At 43.3% G+C, this 24,896-nt stretch overlaps 1 protein-coding gene across 2 annotated transcripts in view; it reads right to left on the bottom strand.

The window, feature by feature from the left end:
• Nucleotides 1-5,132: 5,132 nt before the first annotated feature.
• Nucleotides 5,133-24,896, bottom strand: part of LOC124606086 (RAB11-binding protein RELCH homolog) — a 134,266-nt gene continuing 114,502 nt past the window's right edge. For both annotated transcript variants that reach the window (XM_047138051.1, XM_047138052.1), the window contains exons 19-20: nucleotides 7,519-7,626; nucleotides 5,133-7,436 (exon numbers count right to left, since the gene is read on the bottom strand). In XM_047138051.1, coding sequence (XP_046994007.1) covers nucleotides 7,283-7,436; nucleotides 7,519-7,626 — 262 coding nt within the window. In that variant the 3' untranslated portion in view covers nucleotides 5,133-7,282. The remainder of the gene's footprint in view (nucleotides 7,437-7,518; nucleotides 7,627-24,896) is intronic.

Genomic DNA, 24,896 nt, shown 5'->3' with positions numbered 1-24,896 from the left:
TGATTAGCTTGTTGAATGTTCGCATGATTTGCTGTGCTTGCGATTTCGTTGTGTTTGGCGGAGTGTGCTGAGACTAGAATGCCAAAAGCCACAGCACCACGAGGTTGTCAGGAAGGTGGGGAAAAAAGAAGCAAAAAGGAGAGGAGTGGGGAAAGATGGGCAGGTGCATTGGCAGAGTGGAGAAAACAAAGAGGTTGTGAGACAAGAATGGGGAGGAGATGATAGGGCAAAGGGGTCAGAAACTGTTGGGTGGATGGTGGGGGACAGCACGTTACCATAGGTTGAGGCTGGGATACTTACAGGAGTGGGGCATGTGTTGTAACAATAACTCATAGCAGCAGAGCTCAGAAAAGTGGAGGGAAGGATCCAGATGGCTCAGGTACTAAGCAGCCACTGCAATCAAGCACGTTATGCTCAGCTACATGTCGTGTCACAGGGTGGTCTACTTTGCTCTTGGCCACAGTTTGGCAGTGACCGTTTGCCCTGGGGGACATCTGGCTGGTAGTCATACTAGTATAAAAGACTGTGCAATGGTTGCAGCAGAAATGACGTGGTTGCTTTCACAGACAGCGTGGCCCCTGATGAGATAGGATAAACTGTGACAGGACTGGAATAGGAAGTGCTGGGTGGGTGGATTGGGCAGATTTTGCACCTGGGTCCTCCACAGGGATATGATCCTTGTGACAAGGGGTTGGGTTTGGGAGTGGCATAGGGATGGACAGGATTTTGTGGAGGTTGAGTGAGCAATGGAACGACACTTTAGGAGGGGGAGAAGGATCTTGGGTAAAACGTTCCTTATTTTAGGGCACAGTGACAGGTAATCAAATCCCTGGCAAATGATGTGGTTCAGTTGTTCCAGTCCAGGGTGGTACTGGGTAACGAAGGGGGACTCCTTTGTGGTTGGTTCTTGTTGGGGGCGGTGGGAGGATTGAGGGGGTGTGAGGGGGAAATGGCGTTGGAGATCTGTTTGCGGACTTGGTCTTGGGGGGGGGGGGGGGGTTAGTGCCTACCTGCAAAGGTCTTGTGAGCCCCTCAACATACTGAACAATGGAGTTCTTGTCGTTACAGATATGCCATCCCTGGGTGGCCAGGCTGTATGGGAGGGATCTTTTGGTGTGAAATGGATGACAGCTACTGAAATGCAGGTACTGTTGGTGTTTGGTGGGTTGATTGCGGACAGAGGTGTGGATGGAGCCCTCGGGAAGGTGGTGGTCATCTTCTAGGAAGATGGCACGCTGGTTTGAGGTGAACCAAGTGAAGTGGATGGAAGAGAAGGTGTTGAGGTTGTGAAGGAATGAAGGTACGGTGTCTTGGGCCTGAGCCAATATCATGAAGCTATCATCAATGAACTTGAACCAGACTACAGGTTTTGCATTTTGGGAATGACAGTGGCTACCTGGTAGAGCTCTTTGATTCCTACTCGTCACTGTGGACACCCTTTCCATAAACACTAACATCCCTCATCCCCATGGTCTTAAGCTATTGAACACCACCACTCCCAACAAACTTCTGACTCCAAACCCACTACCTCATTCCTCCTACGCCTTACTAACTTCACCCTAACCCATAACTACTTCTCCTTTGAATAGAAGGCGCAGCCGGCCGAGGTGGCCGTGCGGTTAAAGGCGCTGCAGTCTGGAACCGCAAGACCGCTACGGTCGCAGGTTCGAATCCTGCCTCGGGCATGGATGTTTGTGATGTCCTTAGGTTAGTTAGGTTTAACTAGTTCTAAGTTCTAGGGGACTAATGACCTCAGCAGTTGAGTCCCATAGTGCTCAGAGCCATTTGAACCAATAGAAGGCGCACAAACAAATCTGTGGCACAACCACGGACACCTGTATGCCAACCTGTTTATGGGCCATCTAGAGGAGACCTCCTTAGCCTCCCACAATGGGCAAACCCTTAGTCTGGTCTATATTTTCCTGTATTGTTAATATTCCTATGAGGAATTTCATTGTTTGATACAACATTGTCAAAGCAATGTGTTGCATAGGGTATTAAGGACTGACAAATAACAATTATCGACTGCTGGAGAAAATTTATTTAGTGTAGTTTAGAAAACAGGACAAGTTTAGTGTGGTTCTCTCTGTGTGCGCACGTTGATTGAATGACAATAGAGGCAGTGTTACTACTGGATGGGGACAGTGCTTGTGGCATCTCATGTTTGGCCACATTTGCTGTTCTTAATGTTTTTTCCATATAGCATCTCGCCACCTAGGAGTTGTGCTGGCCTCCATGGAAGAAGATGGCCATGACAATGCATAATAAAGTCATGGAACGAAATACCTTCATGTTAGTAGGGTCTGCTATGAAGAGTGATACTAGTAATTTTGAATTGATTTCAAATACACTTGACAAGCAGACAGAAAAGTATTCAAAATTGTTTCCTGGGAGTAAAAAGTTGTTATATATGTGGTTTATGAAAGAAGAAATTTCTCTCATTTACTACAGTGCAGTGCAGCAGTCTATTGTCAAGTTTTCAGCACTCCGCTGCAGACCAAAAAGAAGCAGTAGCCAATGATACGAGGCATACACGGTATGGCTGGATGGTGATTTGGAGGGGGGGAGGGAGGGAGGGAGAGAGAGAGAGAGAGAGAGAGAGAGAGAGAGGGGAAAGTTTTTCAAGTCAAGATGCCGATAATGACATTAGCAGCCTAACCTCCGCCTAACGTTATGCATTACTCAGCAAAATTGTCATGGAGATACCCAGGAACTATTTTGCCACCTGTACATACATCAATTTGTTGTGTTTAAATGAACATTTAATCTTCTCTTTCAATCTTCACTAAGGATGTCCACATTTCTTCTATCCTGACCAGGCATAACCTGCACCTGCCCAATGGAATAGTGACCTAGAATGTACTTTTTACAGAGGCACTAGTCTGTTAAGACATAGCTTTTCAACTAAAAGGAAATTTCTTCCTAGATTTCTAATTCCCAGCAATTACCTCTAACCTTTAAGGATTATAAGGGAACTATTTTTCAAATTACCCATTATCTCTCCAAACAACCAGACATACATTAGATTACAGTTTGCTATCACCTTCAAATATGACTGCTCTAGAGAACAGTTTTCACATGCTCTCTTAATTGGTGTTGTGTTAGTACTCATCAGAGGGCCACACACTTCAGTGGTACTTATTTTGTTTAGATTAGGAGGGAGATACACGTCAACTTCAGAGCACTATGTACCTCACCAAACATACTGCATCTGAGGTGTGGCAGATGCCCCAGAAACTGCTCACTAATCACTATTTTGGCCTCTACAGCCATCGTGCCCATCTGCACACAACTCCCCTTTGTATGTTTTTTCTCATGAAGCATGCTCAAACTTTATGACTGTAATGGGTCTTGTGGCACTGAAAAGGCTCTGACATAAGAGCTTTTGGTTTACCATGACTGTATCCAGCCATTTCTGGGTGAATTTCCTGGTGGAACAATATAAAACATTCAGTTCCTTGACAGTAGTATGAAGGCAAACAAAGACAGGGTATTAATGATCAAATTAAAGTAAATCTATCTAATAACGCCAAAAATTACAAGCAATAACAAAACTGAAGTACAGATGCATTAAATTTTTCCTGTCAGACACCACTGGCATGTGGCAAGGTCAACAGCTGTAGTGATACAACCATCACAGAGATAACAAAGATTTTTTGGTTACTGAAGAATAGCCTGCAATTCTTTGGTGATCTAGTGGCTGCAAGGAATAAAATCATGGAGGTTTGGAGTAGGAAGAGTGTACTTAAATAATCACCCAGACTGTAGACAACCAACTTTGAAGAGGCTGGCACATAGATCATATTCCAATAGAAGAGCCAAGTACAATACCTATCCTATGCATCCATCCAAGCACATCCCCTTCCAGTCCCATCACATGCATATCCTATCCTAGAAGAAAGAGGACATCTGTGGAAGCAGTGAATGTATACCAGCTCAGCTGTAAGTTTTGCAAACTTTTTATGTCAGCATTGCCACTAATCAGCTCCCCATTATGGCTAAGGGCAGGGTAGAGCACCCATCAGTGGAACATAACACACTCAACTACAACGGCTGTTTTGCAACCTGTAACCAATCCACCCCCCCCCCCCCCCCCCCCCCCCACTTTCCCCATGTAATAGCAGCTATTCTGAACTGCTATAGCATACTTTTAGTGTGGGAACAAGGCTTCCTCCTAAAAATATTATGTATGAGGGTTGACTGAAAAGTAATGTCTCCACCTTCGTAACTCTTCAACAGTTGGCAGCATTGGTATGTGGCAGGTACTGGCTTGTTCCATAGCCTCTTCTCTACAGCTCTAGTTGGTGGGAAGCCTTAGCATTCAACGGTTGTGTTGTTAAAGTGCAAAGTATAGAACCCTGTGCAGACGGTCGGTCAATTCGATTTAAGAGCCGAGCAGTCATTGGATTCCTGACAGCAGAAGGTGTCACCCCAAAGGAGATTCATCAGAGAATGGGATGTTGAGGTGGGAACATCTGACCTGCGTGACAAAGAGCTGGACGTCCTGTGACAGCAACCACTGAGTTTACCAAGCGAAATGCTGAAGATTAATTCAGGATGATCGTCTTATCACTCAGAGAGAAACTGCAAGCACAATCAGTATTTCACAAGAACACGTGGGTCACATTATTGCTTTCCTTGGCTATCGGAAGATCTGTGCACTATGGGTACCCCGGATGCTGACTCCTGAAATGAAAGCACACAGACTTGAAATTTGCCAGGAACTCCTCTCGCGTTACGAGAATGAAGGTGATGCCTTTCTCCATTCAATTGTGACAGGAGACAACCTGCAAGGACATTAATGCTTCTGATGAAGGCGTTGAGAGAACTGTGGTTGTGGAAACAGAGTGTTGACTTCTTCCATGATGGCTTCAGAAAACTTGTTCATCGTTAGAAGAAATGTATCCAATTGGCTGGTGATTATGTGGAAAGGTGAATATTGGTAATTAAAGATCACATTCAAAGGATTATTTCTGCATTTGATTTATTAAAATATTCCCATCCAAACCCAATTAATGAAGGTGGAGGCATTACTTTTCATTCAACACTCGTATCATCAGTCCTAGGTGGATCAAGTTGCTTGCTTTAAACATAAAATAGATATGGATTAATGGTTAATAATTAAACTGTGATACAACCTTTTTGAACTCACTCATTTTTATTATTGTTTTCTTTTTATAAATATTGGTTACAAAACATCTTCTGTAACTAAATGAATGTCTACCTTGCTCTAGCACAGAGAAAGAAGTTGTGTGCCCATTGTGATTTTTACAATTTGTTTAACCAGAGCAAGCCCGCAACAACAACTTCTCTGGATTAAAAAATAATGTATATGACACACTAAACGAACCTGTCAACAGTAATTAAATAAATTGTACAGTAATTAAAATAATTATAATAAAATAACAACCAACTGATTCCTACCACTGATGAGGGAAGGAATTGTCCTTACAACACATAATTTGGTCTTGCAAATCTCCCTGGTCTCAATCTCTACTGGCCCGTGTTCCACCTTCACTTCCACACCAGTCCCAATGACCCCACTTCACTCACTCTACACCCACACCCACTCCTCTAAAGCCTCCCTTCTTTCTGTTCTAGTTCCCTCTCCCAGAGCATGCAACCATTTCACTATTTGCCACAAGCAACTTGCCTGTGTCAGAGTGAGCTTACCTTTGGCACATTCCTATCCTGCATGCTTACTACCTCTCCATCCCAGCCATCAGCCACCCTTCCCACCAACTGCCTTCCCCCTCCTCTCTCCCCTCATCCACTCCACCTGCTATAACCCAGCTGAGCTACAGTGTTGGTACAATGTAATCGGATGGGACAATGCAGACATGCAGGTGTATGTGGGTTTACATTTATTCTCTTATTTGTATTCCACCACCACTTTCCAGTATTATACTGAAACTCCAGTTACTTATGAGAGTTTTTACCTTACATACACTAATCTGCAGCAAAATGGTTCACTTTTCAGGTTTGTGAAACAGCTATGCAATTTCACTACACCTGCACACTCCCTTTGATCAGTTCAGACAGTTGCTAAATTTAGCATTTCTCTGTGGGGGACTGGTATTAAATGTCATATATGCTTGTGTTTATTGTTAATAAAACAGTACCATACACAGTACAACAAATCATGTTTAAAGTGACCACTGTTGCAACGAACATACCTTCTTCCTAGTGTTACACCATATCACACTACCTGAGAAGTGACTCATTTCAAAGAATTGGCTCAAAATAAAAGCACTGAAGTAATACTGATACAGAAACAAATATCTCATTCTGTTCATTAATTCTACATCACAAACAACAATAAGGGAATTAAAAAACAAAGCACTCACATATTTATTTATAATTTTTCTACTTCTGTGAATGTTTATGAATGTAACAATACTGTATAAATCTTATAAAATACAGTGCCACTAACACTTTAAGCATTGATGTGGCAGATATATTATGTGATTTATTTGATAATGGATGGAATAACAATACTTTAACATTTATTTTGTGTCAAGTGTCATGTCTTTTACACAAAAGCTGTTCAACAAATGAAGTTTTAATAAAATATAAGTATGTTGAAGTTAGTTTGCTGATTCTATCAAAAAATTTGTCTGCACACAGCAGGGGTATATATTATTAAAACTCTCTCCAGAATCATATTCCACTCGTTTACACAGTTTGTGTGTGTCAACATTATGTACAAAATATCAGTTGATTGAAATAGTACAGAGCAGCAAAACGGTTGTTCCTCAACCAATGATATAATATGACAGCAATCCAATGATCAGACAATTTCTCAGTGATCTCACACACTTCACTAACTCTGAAAACCAAACACTTAAAAATAAGTGTTACAGATGCAGAGAAGTTCACTTTGGTATTACTGGATGTACTATAATGTGACAGTTCACCTTTTTCATGTCCGTACTTACTGCACAATTTACTTGTCAAAATATCTTTCAACTGTGGTATGACATCAACACATTCTACTTTCAGTCTCAGTTTTAGGTGCTTTCTTCTGTCATAGAAGAATCAAAAATATTTCCAAATGCTCTCCAAGACACACAACAAATAATTTACATCATGATGCATTATAGCTCAGGATTTGGTTGTTCTTGAGAGCTATAATGAGAGTTAAATCTAAGGAAGTTAGTGATATGCAAAACAGAATCAGTTACTACATTATGTTAAAGAGCAAATTTAAATTGCTCTTCTACATTTTTGGCAATATATGAGAGTATTGAAGGCACATTATAGATTTTTCACTTGACAGCTTTCACTTTTTACGAAAAATGCCTTGCAAGTTGGATATATTAGCTGCTCGGTTGGTTGCAGGTTTATTCTGAAATATTTTTGACACACGATTTTTCATATCCTCCATGCCTTGGCCCATGTTTGCAGTTGCTACTGCCAAGCTTAAGGTACTGGACCTGCATTAAAATAAGAGCCAAATTAGTTAACAGGCAAGTGAAGTATTCATGAAATAATTATGAAGTATGACTGCGTTTATACCTGTCAATGGGCCTTTGAGAATCCAGACGTGATTCTGCACCTCGTATCATTGCCATAACTGTTTCATGATGCGTATACAGGGCTGTATTAGTGATAGGTTCCAAGTACCTGCGAAGAGCAAATATTTCACAATATAACCAAAATTTAGTACTGCAAATTGTTTTGTTTTCACATCTCATACAAACTTTATATCAAAACAGAAAATAATTATAGCTGAAAACGTCATGTGCTGCATAGAAAACGCATGAAACATTTAATCCCTGTGGTAAGCAACTTCATATTGGTGGTGACCTAGGGTATCTTTGTAGTAACCTTTTAATATTAGTGTTCTCATTTAGAAACAAAACACAAACAACAGGTGAGGTGACATGAAAGAGACAGAGGATAGGGTAAGATAGTGGGGACGTGTGTAAGAGGGCAGGAGGCAAGGGGAACAGATGAAGAAGAACAGGGAAGAAGGGGGGGGGGGAGGCAATGGGCAAGGACAGGTGGAGGAAAGTAAGGAGATGTGTGAGCAGAGCAGATTGGGGAAGTAGAGGGGCGGGATGGGGAGGAAAGGGGAGTTGAGGTGGCTGAGATGGGGGGGGGGGGGGGGGTGTGAGAGGGGAGACATATGGGGTGAGAGGGGCGAACTGCCAGGGGGAGATGCCGGGAGGGGGGAGCAGATGCCAGAGGGAGGGGGGGTTGGCAGAGATAATGGAAGGGGAGGGACGAGATACCAGGAGAGAGGGATGAGACGCTGGGGGAGAGGGGTGGGAGGTGAGGGTTGGATGGTTTTTTGGTTGGTTGATTGATTGATTTATTTGGGGGAAGAGACCAAAGAGTGAGGCCATCGGTCCTATCGGATTAGGGAAGGAAATCGGCCATCCTGGCATTTGCCTGAACCAATTTAGGGAAATCCCAGGAAACCTAAATCAGGATGGTCGGGCATTGGTTTGAACCGTTGTCTCCCGAATGAGAGTCCAGTATGCTAACCACTGCGTCACCTCACTCTGTAGGGTGAGGGGTAGACAAGTGGACAGGGGGGAGATGGTTGGATAGTGTAACATATCGTAATATTACAATCTGATCCACCATGTTTGTGATCTTTGTCAGAGTCTGTAGAATATTCCATAGCCATTATTACATGAGTAATTCAAATGAATTGTAATTCAATATATAACCCCATTTTGTTCTTATTTCTTGATTGATAGAGAAGAGAGAGAAAGTAATTGTGTTATGCTGTGACAATAATATTGTTATTAATCTGAAATTCACAGTACTTCATTATTATCAGAGATCCTTTCACTAAAGTCTTATCAGCCAGTAGCTCTTGTTCCAGCAACACCACAGAGAAGTATAATGTTCGTTTATGAATTATTTGCACGAGCTTCAAAGAAACTTTAATTTGTAAATTTCTTCCATGTTTGTGTGCTTACTATGCACAATCTTGTGTCTTAAGAAATGTGAGCTTATAGTTCCGTTACCTTTAGCGCGAACAGGGACTGTGATTGCTGTGTTCAGATACATGCTAGCTGGTGATGCTTTGATTACAGCTCCAGGAGGTACTAGCTTCAGGCACACAACTTGATGCTGTTGGCAATGAACATCACTTTGGGGGGGGGGGGGCAGACATGGGGATCCGAGTGACATCCAGCATGTCCCCTATGTCCCCCGGTCCTCTACTGTGACTGCCTCAGTTACTGCTGCACTGAAGTTGACCCTGCACCGATGGTCGAGTAGGAGGTCTTTCCAATGGGTGGGTGGCAGGCAACAAAAGACATTCTGGGAGGGGAGGGGGTGAGGGAGTGGGTGGGGGAGGAGGTCCAGTGTGCACTCTGTGCACATAGCATGGGGAATCATCCCAGATGTAGAATGGGTTCTTCTGCATGCGATGAAGAGATGTAGAGCAGAGGGTGCAGCCAGCTGCAGGCAGTGGCTCATGTTGGTATTAACGATGTGTGTTGCCTTGGGTCAAAAGAAATTCTTTATGGTTTCAGGCAGCTATCTGAAGTGGTAAAGACTTTCAGTCTTATTTGCTAGATGAAGGCAGACTCACAATCTGTAGCACTGTGGACTGGACCGATTGTAGGCAAATGGTACAGAGTTGAATGAAGGGTCTGAATCGGAGGCTCAAATGGTTGTGCGACTGTATAGGCTGCAGATTTCTTGACTTGCTCCATAGAGTGGTGGGGTCTCAGGATTCTGCTTCATAGGTCAGGAGTCCATTACACACAGGAGGCAGCTACACAGGTAGTGGGGGGATGTATGGAGTGGACAGGGGTCTTTTCTTACGTCAGAGGGTCACAGGAAAGTGTAGAAAGAGCTTCAGTCTCAAAGGGTGCAGGTCAATCATAGGATGATGGTAGACTTGGGAACCATACGTATTATAATAGTAATTTGTTGTAGCTGTGTTGAGAAAGAACTACAGCTCCAAGCGCCAATAGAACGCACTGAAGCTCAAATCGTTATACATACAGAAAGGTGACTAAAGCTGGGGATAAGTTCAACCAAAAACAAAGGACCTAACTGTATTATGAAAGGATAGATTAAATATAATTGGTGCCAGTGTATTTGTTGCTGTTAGAAATAGTTTATCTTATAGTGAAATTTAAGCAGATAGTTACTGTGGCTTAGGGTGGGTCGAGGTTATACTTGACAACCAGACCAAGTTAATAATTGGTTCCCTTTATTGATCCCCCGACTCAGATAATACAGTGGCTGAAAGGTTTAAAGAAAACTTGAGTATCATCTCAAATAGCTATCCCACTTACACCATTCTAGTTGGTGGTGACTTCAATCTACCTTCAATATGTTGGAAAAAATATACGTTTCTAAGCCAGTGATAAGTATAAAACATCATCAGACAATGTACTGTATGCCTTCTCCTAAAATAATTTTGAACAACTGGTTCAGGAGTCCATTTGAAGTGTTAAAAAACATACTTTACTTCTTAGCAACAAATAATCCCAAGCGGCTAGGGAGCATCATCACCAACATAGGGATTAGTGACAACAAGGTGGTTACACCAAGACTGAATACCACAACATCCAAAACTACCAAAAATAAGCACAAAATATATCTATTTAAAAAAATCAGATAAAAATTTGCTTGGCACCTTCCGAAGAGACAGTCTCCATTCCTCGCAAAATAACCATGTAACCGTGGAGTATATGTGGCTTAAATTAAAAAAAATAGCATCAACAGAAATTGAGAGATTTGTATCAAATAAACTGATAAGAGATGGAACTCATTGCTATGGTACACAAAACAGTACAGGGCATTGTTGCAGAAGCAATGAAAAAAAGCATGCCAAATGTAAAAGAATAGAAAATCCCCAAGGTAGGCAAAGTTTTACAGAAGCTTGAAATTTAGCTTGATTTCAATTTGAGATGCTTTTAATAGTTTCCACAACAAAACTAGCAAAATAGGGTACAAAATCCAAAGAGATACTGGTCATATGTAAAGTACACAGTGGCAAGACACAATAAATACTTTCACTGCCCGACAGTAATGGTAATGTTAGCGATGACGTTGCACCAAGGCAGAGTTACTAAGTACAGTTCTTTGATATACCTTCACCAAAAAAGTAAGTACACATTTCAGAATTTGAATCACAAACTGCAGCTAATAGGAGTGACTTAAAAGTAGATACCTTCGGTGTAGCGAAGCATCTCATATTACTCAATAAAGGCAAGTCTTCCGGTCCAGATTGCATACCAATTAAGTTCCTTTCAGAGTATGCTGATGTAATAGCTCTATATTTAGCAATCATCTATAACAGCTCACCCGACGAAAGATCGGTACATTAAGACTGGAAAGTTACACAGGTCACACTAATACTCACAAAAGGAAATAGGAGTAATCCACTAAATTACAGACACATGGGCTTGTGGAAAGAGGTGCAGGTAACAGGAAAGGGGGGGGGGCAGTGGAATGAGGTATGGGTGACACAGGAGATGGGAGACAGGTGGGGGGGACGGGGGACAAGGGTGCAAGACAGGGGAGGGGGTGGGGTTATGGCAAACATGAGGTGGATGGAGAAAGAGGAAGGGGAGAGGTGTTGGTGGTGTGGAGAGAGGAGAGGAGACGAGAGGAGAGGAGAGGAAATTATACTAAATTCATATGTGAAGTTACTACTGGTATCTGATCCTGAATAAACTTTGTAGGAAGTGCCACAATTTTTGGCATTTTTTAGGAACGAAGTTAAGAGGCCAGATATGCGGGTTCCCTGTGAGTTCATAACATATGAAAACACAAAAAATTGTGCCCTGTTGTTGAAAGACAGCATAGATCACACCTGTGTGCAAGAGGGAAGTGGAAATGATACACAAAGCTAACCAACCAACCATTGTGTTGCACCTGTTGTAGAACATACTCTGAGCTCAAATGAGATGAGATCTCTTTAAAAGAATATTTTCCTCCATGCCAAACAGCATAGACTCTGTAGACATTACTTGTGTAAAACCTTCCTCGTGTTCCTCTCACATAAGATCCTGAAACCAATGAAGCCCGGCAGTAGGACACAAGCAGTTTTCTTGACTTCTGAAAACCATTTGACTGAATACCTAACTAGGTATGATCACATGTGATCTTAAGCAAAACTTGTGAATGGGCTCAAGATTTCTTGGTAGGGAGGATGCAGCACATTATTTTGGAAGGACAGTCATCCTCAGCATATGCAGAAATAAATTCAAACATGCCCCCAGGGAGATGCATTGGAACTCTTTCATTAATGTTGTACGACCTGGCAAACATTATTAATAGTAATCTCAGACTTCTGGCAGAGATTGAGTTATTTATCATGAACTAGTGTAAGGTGAGAGACACTCCCTGCACCACTCTGACTTCAAATATTGGAATACTGGATAATATCTTTGCTTCATGTGTGTTTCCTGTCACAATTCTTAGATATAATGTAACACAGTTTAGAGCCACTGAAAAAGTAAAATATCACAAAAGCACAGCATCATTTCGTCCAGTGACAAATGGCCAAGCAGAATGTTATGCACATACTATTAAGTGTGTCATTTGCGCATTGTCTAAAATTGCAGGATAATTACAAGTGAACTTACATATATTCCTTCAGCAATACAGGAAAGCTCCACATATTACAACAATCACCTTCTCATTCCTTGGATGCCGTATACAGACCACAATTGACTTAGTACATCCTATTGAAATACATCATTCCAACGATTTTAACATATGCAAGTAGTGTATTTCCTGTCAATCTGTTTAGGGGTGAATAGATTAGAGGCAGAGCTGTTACAATATTTGTATCAGATTGGTTATGAAGGCTACTGTTTCAAGAGCCTTAGTGACTGGATTTCAACACTGCTCAGTACAGTGTGACATTTCATTCAGCAGTATGATGGAATATTATTTCTTCTGGCATTCAGTACTGCAACTTTCAGTCAGCACAACATTCTTCACTTTGGCAGAACTGTACTGGCAGCCCAATTTATCCCTTGCTATTAGCACTTAGTACAGAGGGAGTTGAAAGGTTCAGTGCTTATTGCAATGGTAAATATGCTCCAAAAGAGGCAGTCTACTGAGCTTTTGTTGCAAGTTGTTAAAAATAAATGGGAATTACAGCTCTTTTTCAAAGAGAAGGATGCTAATTCACAATGTTTATTATGCAGTTGCCTAATTGGGGGCATCACAAATTTGCCGCAGAATCCCATTACAACACCATGCACAGACATGCCGTTGCAGCATCCCTGAATATGGAAGTTAATAGGAATACTATAAAAGGGAGGAAGGTTTATCTGTTTAGCAAGAGTAATAGAAGGCAGATTTCAGACTACCTAACAGATCAAAACGAACATTTCTGTTCTGACACTGACAATGTTGAGTGTTTATGGAAAAAGTTCAAGGCAATCGTAAATTGCGTTTTAGACAGGTACGTGCCGAGTAAAACTGTGAGGGATGGGAAAAACCCACTGTGGTTCAACAACAACGTTAGGAAACTACTGCGAAAGCAAAGAGAGCTTCACTCCAAGTTTAAACGCAGCCAAAACCTCTCAGACAAACAGAAGCTAAACGATGTCAAAGTTAGCGTAAGGAGGGCTATGCGTGAAGCGTTCAGAGAATTCGAAAGTAAAATTCTATGTACCGACTTGACAGAAAATCCTAGGAAGTTTTGGTCTTACGTTAAATCAGTAAGTGGCTTGAAACAGCATATCCAGACACTCCGGGATGATGATGGCATTGAAACAGAGGATGACACGCGTAAAGCTGAAATACTAAACACCTTTTTCCAAAGCTGTTTCACAGAGGAAGACCGCACTGCAGTTCCTTCTCTAAATCCTCGCATAAACGAAAAAATGGCTGACATCGAAATAAGTGTCCAAGGAATAGAAAAGCAACTGGAATCACTCAACAGAGAAAAGACCACTGGAGCGGGCGGGATACCAATTCGATTCTACACAGAGTACGCGAAAGAACTTGCCCCCCCTTCTAACAGCCATGTACCGCAAGTCTCTAGAGGAACGGAAGGTTCCAAATGATTGGAAAAGAGCACAGGTAGTCCGAGTCTACAAGAAGGGTCGTCGAATAGATGCGCAAAACTATAGACCTATATCTCTGACGTCGATCTGTTGTAGAATTTTAGAACATGTTTTTTGCTTGCGTATCATGTCGTTTTTGGAAACCCAGAATCTACTATGTAGGAATCAACATGGATTCCGGAAACAGCAATCGTGAGAGACCCAACTCGCTTTATAGGTTCATGAGACCCAGAAAATATTAGATACAGGCTCCCAGGTAGATGCTATTTTCCTTGACTTCCGGAAGGGTTCGATACAGTTCCGCACTGTCGCCTGATAAACAAAATAAGAGCCTACGGAATATCAGACCAGGTGTGTGGCTGGATTGAAGAGTTTTTAGCAAACAGAACACAGCATGTTGTTATCAATGGAGAGACATCTACAGACATTAAAGTAACCTCTGGCGTGCCACAGGGGCATGTTATGGGACCATTGCTTTTCACAATATATATAAATGACCTAGTAGATAGTGTCGGAAGTTCCATGCGGCTTTTCGCGGATGATGCTGTAGTATACAGAGAAGTTGCAGCGAAATGCAGGAAGATTTGCAGCAGATAGGCACTTGGTGCAGGGAGTGGCAACTGACCCTTAACATAGACAAATGTATTGTGTTGCGAATAAATAGAAAGAAGGATCCTTTATTGTATGATTATATGACAGCGGAACAAACACTGGTAGCAGTTACTTCTGTAAAATATCTGGGAGTATGCGTGCGGGACGATTTGAAGTGGACTGATCATATAAAATTAATTGTTGGTAAGACGAGTACCAGGTTGAGATTCATTGGGAGAATCCTTAGAAAATGTAGTCCACCAGCAAAAGAGGTGGCTTACAAAACACTCGTTCGACCTATACTTGAGTATTGCTCTTCAGTGTGGGATCTGTACCAGATCGAGTTGACGGAGGAGATAGAGAAGATCCAAGGAAGAGCGGCGCGTTTCATCACAGGGTTATTTGGTAATCGTGATAGCATTGCAGAGATGTTTAGCAAACTCAAGTGGCAGACTCTGCAAGAAAGGCGCTCTGCATCGCGGTATAGCTTGCTCGCCAGGTTTCGAGAGGGTGCGTTTCTGGATGAGGTATTGAATATATTGCTTCCCCTACTTATACCCCCCGAGGAGATCACAAATGTAAAATTAGAGAGATTCGAGCACGCACGGAGGCTTTCAGACAGTCCTTCCTCCCGTGAACCATACGCGACGAACAGAAAACGGAGGTAATGACAGTGGCAAGTAAAGTGCCCTCCGCCACACACCGTTGGGTGGCTTGCGGAGTATAAATGTAGATGTAGATGTAGACAGAGAATCTAGTTTTAGATGGCAATGAAAAAGTAAAACATTACAACAATGGACAGACAGTTTGTAAGGGATTCATTGTTTTGTACACCTAGAAGCACTTTGTGCTAAATTTGCTGGCCTGAAGCATGTGATGAAATTGGAGCTACAAAAAGCAATTTTTTTGAAGTTGCATGGATTATTACACTATCAGGTTGAACAGCTTCAGATGGTGTGGAATGGAGTGTGTAGAGACATTATATATTACTGAGAAGTACATTGATTAAGTCGAAGTGAATGCCTAGAATGGATTTTTGATGTTAGACTCACTATTATTGAATTTCTGAAGGGAAAGGGAAAGCAGGAACAAAAAATTAGACGATCCAGAATCATTTGCAGACCTGACATTTATAGCTAATTTGACTGCACACTTGAATGTCCTCAATAAGACACTGAGAGATGGGAAGAAAATTATTCGTCTTGATGGGGAAAGTGGAAACATTTGAAAAGAAAATCAGATTGTGGGGAAACAATTTCTGACAGAGAACAAGATCAAGTTCTGTAAGTTCTCTGGGTTTATAAAAATTTGAATTTTGAAGACCCCATTGTGAAGCTGAAATAATTCAGGAACAGTTCTCCAAACCTTTTAGTAGGTTAAAAACCAAGTATCTGTTTTGAGCTATTTGCAAGACCATTTGCCATTTCAGTTGAAAGTGGTCTGAGCAAGTGCAGATGGAATTGACTGATCTGCTGTAATATCCCTTTAAAAGATAAATTATTTTATGTTACAGCTGTCCAGGAGTTATGTGCAGTTTTCCCTCAGGAAGAATTTCCACCTCTCCATAATGACACTGCAAAAATGATATCAATTTCCTGATCAAAAAATATCTGTGAAAAGTTTTTTTGATTATGGAACTAAATAAGTGACAATTACATAGCACCCTGAGTGACGCAAATCTATGAAACTTTTTGCAACTGTGTGTGCTGACAGTTTGTACCAGATATAAATTTTATTATGTCTTTAGCAAACGAAAAATAACTAAATAGTGAAAACTTGTTCTGTTTGTCATCTGTTTTTGAGGAACGTACCCATTGCAGTGTTGTCAGAGTAAGTCGTCATAATAAAATTTGAGTCTAGCTGTATGTGTAAGAAATATTTATTCCACTCCCAAAGGCATGCTCTAGACTATCTGTTTTTGTCTCTGTATCTAAGCTTAAATGTTGTTAGAATTTTAGGAAACAATGTGGTGAGCACAATAATTCTAATGGAATACATTTGCAAACCTAGCTTTTTTTTTAGTTTTGTACATGTATTCTCATCTTCCAACAGTCAGAAGCAATATAATATTGCTCTTTATGATGAGTTGCACACACCTTCAGATTTTTTAATTACCTAATCTATGTAAATAAAAATGTAAATGTTCGTTTGTTCAAGATCGTGTATCTCCGGATCTTCTTGACCAATTACTTTGAATTTTATGTTGGATTCTAATATAGATTGTTTTAGGTACCAGTGTCTGACTCAGAGTGAGCGGCAGCAAACAGCATCTGAACCAGAGTGGGTGGCTGGTATCATATGTGGAAAGCACTGAGAAGCTACCACATTACTATTCCCAAGGTGCACTTGACATGGCCCTCTATGTCCAAAATAATGATTCCGGAGGGAAAACATCCCCTCAATTGGCTCTCCGGGAGGGGAGTACATCGAGGCTAATTGAAAGTGTAAAGATAAAGAAAAAGAAAAGGAAAGAGGAAATGCTAAGGATTGGTACATGGAACGTTCGCAGCCTCTTACAATCTGGCAAAGTGGAAAATGCAAAAAAAGAGATTGAGCAGAACAACTACTTTATTCAGACGAGGAAAAGAATGGAAGGAATGGAGTATCTGATACAGGTCTACATACCAACCAGCCAACAGAGCAATGATGAGTTTGAAGAGTGCTACTCTCAGATTTTGTAAGGAAAACTCACTGGTAGTTGGAAACACGCTTTTTGAACATCACAAAAGAAGACGGTACACATGGACATCGATTATAGACAATAGTAGATACCAGATCGAGTACATACTAATACAGAGTACATTCCTGTCATGCATGAGAAATGCCAAGACCTATCCAGGAGCAGATATTAACTCTGACCACAACTTGGTTGTAGCAGATGTGCAGGTTAGATTGAAAAGAATGTTGGTAGGTAAAGGGAGAGAGAAGGATGCTCAAAAGGAAAACGGAATAATCTAAAAGCTTGAAGAAGAGTTTTGAGACAAGTGGAAAATTATAGAAAAGACAGAGGGCATAAATGAACAGTGGAACCACTTCAGAGGCACCCTGAAAGCAACCAGTAAAGATGCTGTTGGTCTGGTGAAGTGCAAGGGGTGAAGGAAACCACGGGTTACTGACGACATGATCTTGAAGATGGCAGAAAGGAGAAAATGGAAAAAAACACACAAACTGACGAAGGAAAAAATACAGAAGACTGAACAATGAGCTGAGAAGAGTATCTGATCAGGCCAGGAAAAAACGGACAGGGGAAATCTGCTCAAAAATTGAGACACTGGAGAAAGAGGGCAAGTATGTAAAGATGTATCGAGTAGCCAAGGAAATAGTATTTCAGGGAAGGAAAAACAAAACAAATATGGAGATAGAAGGGAAAGATGGAACTCTTATGTGACCCACATGCTTTTTAGAATAGATGGAAAAAATATATTGAAACTCTCTATGAAGCGGATCAAAGACCTTCTGTATTAACAGGATCCATGTTGTCCATCGCACTTCACATAGTGTAGACCGGTAACTGTCTGCTACGCATGCCCGATGTAAAACTGACTGGACATGGCTCATGCTGCCCGAGTTGTTGTTCAGCCGGCAGAGAGTACGGCCGAATTCTCGTGTGCCCTCTGGTGGATGGGACTTTACTTGCAGCAACTACTGTCCATGACGCGCCATGCCGATGTGCGCCTCCCGTGATCTTTCTGCTAGCTACTGCACTCCTCCTCCTTCGGGGGATGAAGCCACTGTGATCCACTGCGTCGGAAGGTGGAGTGTCGTGCAGTAGCGATGACCTCCACGTCCATTGGAATGCTGGAGTCGGGGGGACCTGCCAACCCTCGAGCCGGAACCTTCGAATACGATTGGAAGTGACCCACACGAAGAGGCCCCCGTCATCCCACCACCAGAGCCCAGGACAGAACGGGCGACATGCCATTGAATTCCGGATTCTGTTCCACCTCGGGAGGGGCAAGACCCAGTGGCGGGGACGATGGGGAAGTCACGACCACAGGTGAACCAGCCTCCTGAGAAACCAGGCCTGCGAGGGGGGTCAGCTCTCACTAGGGCATCTCTAATGATTGCGATGCCAGTGCTGGAGCTACTGGAGGCCACCAAGGCTGAGAACCATTGAAGTGTGGCGGAGTCACAGGTGGGAGGGGCGGTAGCGTCCCCTGAGAAAACAACACAGGTTCCGGCAATGGGGAAGCTGGGGTCGGAGGGTGGGTGCCCAAACGTGGACGTAGCTGATTTTGGTGATGACATACCTCCCGGTCCCCCGCTTGCAAGGTATAGAGCCGGCGGCCATTGCGGCGCAGGACCACCACCGGTATCCAACGTGGATTGCGACCAAATCCACGTGCCCAGACCGACATACCCGGTGGAAAGCCAGGTACCCCATTTTGCGAAGACTGGTGAGGACCAGGCCTGAGGAGGTGCAGCAGAGTCCTAGGTTGGCTCTGCGGGGCTGCGTTCTCCCATCGGTATGGTCTGGTATGCCGTCAGGAAAAACGTCAATACCTCCTCCGCCGGAAATTTGTGCACATACTTTTTCATCTGCGTATTAAATGTGCGCACCATGCGCTCGGCTTCCCCATTCGAACCAGGTCAGCTGCCATTTCTCTGGCGACTCTAGAACCAGTGATTGAGAAGCCATCAACCGCTTGGCGGGACGCCACATCCAAATGAAAACACATAATCTCTTCCCGATCGAACTTTGGATCCGGGCCCACTGGAAGACGGGAAAGAGCGTCGGCGTTGGCATGCTGTCCAGTAGGGTGAAAATGAATGTCATAATGGTACTTAGGGAGGAACAACGCCCAGTGCTGCAGTCTGTGGGCCACCCTATCCGGAATCTGAGAGGCGGGGCCAAATAACGATATCAATGGCTTATGGTCAGTGATTAACTGAAACTTTGTGCCATACAATAAAGGGTGAAACTTGGTAACAGCATAGACAATGGCCAAAGCCTCTTTTTCCACCTGGGAATAATGGGCCTGCGCGGGACTAAGAGTTTTAGATGCAAACGCCAGTGGCTGCTCGGAGCCATCCGCGTTGCGATGGGCCAGGACTGCCCCCACCCCATACTGCACAGCATCTGTAGCCAGGACCAATGGCTTAGGGGGGTCAAAAGTAGCCAAACAAGGTGCTGATGTGAGGAGGCCCTTCAACGAGGTGACCAATCAAAAGTAACACCCTTGCGCAGAAGGCAGTACAGGGGGGGCGGGCTATGGTGGAAGCCCTGGGAATGAACCTTTGGTAATAGGCAATCTTGCCTAAAAAAGCTTGTAACTCCTTAAGTGAAGTGGGCTGCACAAGGTCGACGATACCTTGGACCAAACTTCCTACCGGCTGGATGCCGTGCCGAGAGATGGTGTAGCCCACATACTCAATGGAGGGTTGGAAGAAGTTCGACTTAACGTAGGTTGCAACGCAGGCCCACGGACCTGAATTTGAGAAGGAGGGTTTGAAGGTTGTGCAAGTGTTCCTTCATGCTGCGGCCTGTGACAATTATGTCGTCCAGGTAATTAATACAATGAGGGATGGTCGACTGGACGTGCTCAAGGTAACGCTGAAATACCGCCAGGGCACTGGATATTCCGAAGGCCAACCACTGGTATTGGTAAAGGCCAAACGGGGTGTTGACGACTGCCAGCCGTTTGTGGAGTCCTCATCAAGTGGTATCTGATGATAAGCCTCCGAAAGATCGATTTTCGAAAAATATTCATCAGAAGGAGGCAAGGGATAAGTGTCCACCACCAATTGGGAATTAATGGTGGCCTTCAAATCGCCACAAAGGCTTAATTTTCCCGAGGGTTTCCTGACAATAACGAGGGGCGAAGCCCACTCACTAGAAGAAATGGGAAGAACGACTGCGAGTGCTGTCAGCCGGTCTAGCTCTGCTTTTACCTGAGGGCGAAGAGCCAAGGGCGATCTGCCGTGCGCGTAGAAAACGCAGGCGAGCCAACGCCTTCAACGTTAAGTGAGCTTCAAAGTCTGAAACACGCCCCAGGCCCTCCTCAAAGATATCCTTAAATTCAGAGGTCAAAGATTCCAATGATTGATTGGGAACATCTTTGGAGACCAACTGTAGGGTGTCTGCGATAGAAAAACCGAAAGCTTGAAAGGCATCCAATCCAAAAATCTTAGCGGAGCTCGCATCACTGACAACAATAAAAGAAAGAGGCTGAACGACTGATTTGTAAGTAACGTCAGAAGTGAATTGACCCAGTAGGGGAATGAACTGTTTACCATAACCGCAGAGACACCGGTAAACTGGTGCCAACGGGGGCGACCCAAGGTCGAAATAAGTTTGTGAATTCAACAAGGAAACTGCCGCGGCTGCACCTACTTGCAGTTGTAATCGGCATAACCGAACCGACACCTCGATAATGAGTTTGTGTGCCGATGCGTCGGGAGCCTGGCCCGATGAAACTTCCTGAATATCGATGTCCATGTCCTCTGTACCTGCATCCTTCGATTCTTTTGAGGCTGAGCGGCAAACTTTAGCAATGTGTCCTTTTTTGTTACATTTGCGACAAACGGCCCAACGCTGGGGGCACTCTGACCGATCATGATGTATATAGCACGACGCACAGGGCGGTAACAGGGGCCGGCAGCCGGAACTCTGTTTACACTCTGTGCGGGAGCGGCTGTAACGGCTGGATTGTACCGCTCGCACGTCGTCCACCCCAGACGCAGTGGACACGGCCGTGCCAGCCTGAACCGCTGCGACATCGCACCACTCTTCCAACTGTTGACTTCATACGGTTGAGTAATAGACAAGACTTCCTCAAGGGAAGGGTCTTCCAACTGCACGGCCTGCTGCCGGACCTCCCTATCAGGGGCTGAACGAACAATGACGTCTCACACCATAACGTGGGCATACGACTCTGGCGACTGCTCCGTGACAAAATGACACTTGCGACTAAGGCCGTGCAGGGTAGCGGTCCACGCCCGGTAAGACTGATGGGGCTGTTTCTTGCACTGATAGAACTCGACCCTAGTCGCCACAACATGCGTGCGGCGGCGATAATATGAAGACAGCAATGAACACAATGTGTCAAAAGACGAGGATGAGGGTTCCTGCAATGGCGCTAGCTGCCGCAAAACTTGACACAGCAAAGGAGATATCTAAGACAAGAAAAGAGCACAACATACCTCCGCATCGGCAACATGAAATGCCTGGAAATGCTGCCAAAGGCAATGTTCATATGTGTCCTAATCCTCCGCCATCTCGTCATATGGGGGAAAGGGAGGAGGGAACGGCGCTGGAGCAGACTGCGTGAAGAGCAACGCTGGAAGCACTTGTTTCATGGCTGCCATGAGCTCCGTCTGCTGCTCAACCAAAACCCGCACTAAATCCTCCATGCTGTGGATAAGCTGCGAAACCGGAACAACACCGCAACACATGAAAGAATGACCATACTCGTCACCAATTGTGTATTAACATGATCCACGTTGTCCGGCGCACTTCACATAGTGTAGACCGGGAACTGTCTGCTAGGCATGCCCGATGTAAAACTGACTGGGCACGGCCTGTGCTGCCTGAGTTGTTGTTGTTCTGCCGGCAGAGGGCGTGGCCAAATTCTCACATGCCCTCTGGTGGACGGGACTTTACTTGCGGCAACTACTGTCCGTGACGCGCCGTGCCGATGTGAGCCTCCCGCAATCTTTCTGGTGGCTACTGCACCTTCTGTTGTGCAGATCGAGAAGGAAGAATCAGTAAATGAAGATGAAAGAGGAGATTTTATCCTAGGTTCAGAGGTAAATAACGCATTGGGAGAACTTAAAAACAACAAAGCGTGTGGTGTAGATGACATTTCGGCAGAAATCTTAAAAAGTTTAAATGAAACTGGCGAAAATGTGTTGACCTCTCTCTGCAACTACATCTATGACAAAGGGGAATGGCCAGAAGACTTTCTCATAAGTATAATAGTCCCTATCCCAAAGCATGATAATCCTAAAAAGTGTGAAGACCACAGGACAATCAGCCTAATAACACAGGCAGCAAAAGTAAGTCTTCGAATTCTGAATAGGAGGCTATATGGAATGCTGGAAGAAACACTTGGTGAAGAACAATATGGTTTCATGAGGGGAAAGGGAACACAAGATGCCGTTTGTCTCTCACCAATCATATTTAACATCTATCTGGAGAAGGTACTGGAAAGCTGTTTGGATGGGACAAGAGGCTGACTCAACAAAATAAAAAAAATTAGAGTTCCTTCCACATGAATATTAAATAAAATAATAGGTGGGCAGAAAATTGAATGTATAAGATTTGTAGCTGACATGGCGATCCTCACTGGAAATCAAGAGAGACTGACTCAAATGCTAAATTATCTGAATGAAGCCTGTGCAGCATATGGTATGAAAATTAATAAAAAGAAAACCAAAAGCACAGTCATAGGCCAAAAGAAAAGAAATGTGAAAATTAAGTTGGTGCCAGAAATCATAGAACAGGTAAGAGCATTCACATATTTGAGAAGTTGGATTAAAGAAGACATGGATTGCCAACAACATAACAAAGTGACAATGGCTCTGACAATAGAGGCATTTCAAAAGCAGAGAAGACTCCTGACTAGTTTTTTAAACGAGGAATTAAGGAAGCAACTGGTTAAGTGATTAATATGGAGCATGGCCTTGTATGGAGCAGAAATGTGGACGTTGAGAAAGCAGGATGAGAAGAGAATTGAAGCTTGTGAAATGTGAATATGGTGTAGAATGGAGAATATCAGCTGGACTGATAAAGTTAGGAATGAACAATTACTGAAGAGAGTTGGAGAAGAATGGAGGATGCTGCTGATGGTGAAGAACAGGAAACTAAACTGGATAGGCCACAATCTGAAGAGATTGCCTCCTAGTAGAGGCAACTGTAGGTTTTGTTCCGGGCAAGAGAGGGAAGGGCAGAAAAAGGTTCGAGATGCTGGATGATGTCAGCAGGCCACAAAGAGGGTAACAAAGAGTGAAGAGGAACGCAGAAGACAGAGAAGCATGGAGGGCTATGCAAAAACTTATATATAACATATATTCAAGAAATAGCTAAAAGAACACACACATGTAGAAATGGAACATTGTGTCAAAATTTCAAAGCAATCACTAAAAAACTTTTGGAGATTTGCGATTATGAACAACCAAGTTTTATATATAAGTGCAAACAAAGATGTTTGTTTCTTCAAAATCTCAAACCTCCGAAAATTATCATGGATTGCTTTGAAATGTTGACACAACATTGCATTCGAATAAGTGTTTTTATGTACCTACTGGAATGCTATCTGGTATGTGTGTACTAAAAGAGGAAAGTTATAACACACACACACACACACACACACACACACACACACACACACACACACACAAAATATAGTGAAACACGGTACGCAAATAGGAAAATTGTACTGGTTTACGATTAGAATATCACTTTAGAATCTGAATTTCCAATAACAATAAGCAAGGCTCAAGGTCAGAGAGAGGGAGGAAGAGGAGATGGGGGCAAGGGTGGGAGAAAATGGCCATAGAAAACAGGAAGGAGGAGATGAACAGAGATGGGAGGGGGGAGGGGGGGCAGCAGGAGTAGATGAAAAGGGGGAGGGAGGAAAAGATGGACAGAGAGAAGAAGAAGAAGAAGAAGAAGGTGGGAAGAGATAGGGGAAGGGGGAGATGGACAGAGACAGAGAAGAGAGAAGGAGATTAGGATGTATATCCAATTCCCACACATACTAGAAACAAGCTGTGTCTTTTCGTTCTTTTCCATTTAAGCACACCAAGCCACAGCAAAGCATGGCCTGGTACAGCTAGCATAGCATAAAATAAAATAAAGCTAAATGCAGGCCATTCAATGTTCCTTGTGCAATTGCCTTGCCACCTAATGTAGCATCAATAAGCCATAAATACAACTTCGAAATCTAACGTGGCATGCAAGAGCTCTGCATGCATTCAGAAATCTTTGCCATCCCTATAGTACATAGATCAGAGTGGTGTTCCTAATTCCACAGGTCTTCTTACATCTGACAAAAAATAAGAAATTGGATATCCCTATAAATTTAGATGATAATTAAAAATGTTGTTGTTGTTGTTGTTGTTGTGGTCTTCAGTCCTGAGACTGGTTTGATGCAGCTCTCCATGCTACTCTATCCTGTGCAAGCTTACTCTATCCTGTGCAAGCTTTTTCATCTCCCAGTACCTACTGCAACCTACATCCTTCTGAATCTGCTTAGTGTATTCATCTCTTGGTCTCCCTCTACGATTTTTACCCTCCACGCTGCCCTCCAATGCTAAATTTGTGATCCCTTGATGCCTCAGAACATGTCCTAC

The sequence above is a fragment of the Schistocerca americana genome, chromosome 3 (genome assembly GCF_021461395.2).
Source record: "Schistocerca americana isolate TAMUIC-IGC-003095 chromosome 3, iqSchAmer2.1, whole genome shotgun sequence".
NCBI classification, from domain to species: Eukaryota; Metazoa; Arthropoda; class Insecta; order Orthoptera; family Acrididae; genus Schistocerca; species Schistocerca americana.
The sequence above is the reverse complement of the archived record's forward strand: the minus strand, read 5'-3'. Positions and strand labels throughout refer to the sequence as shown.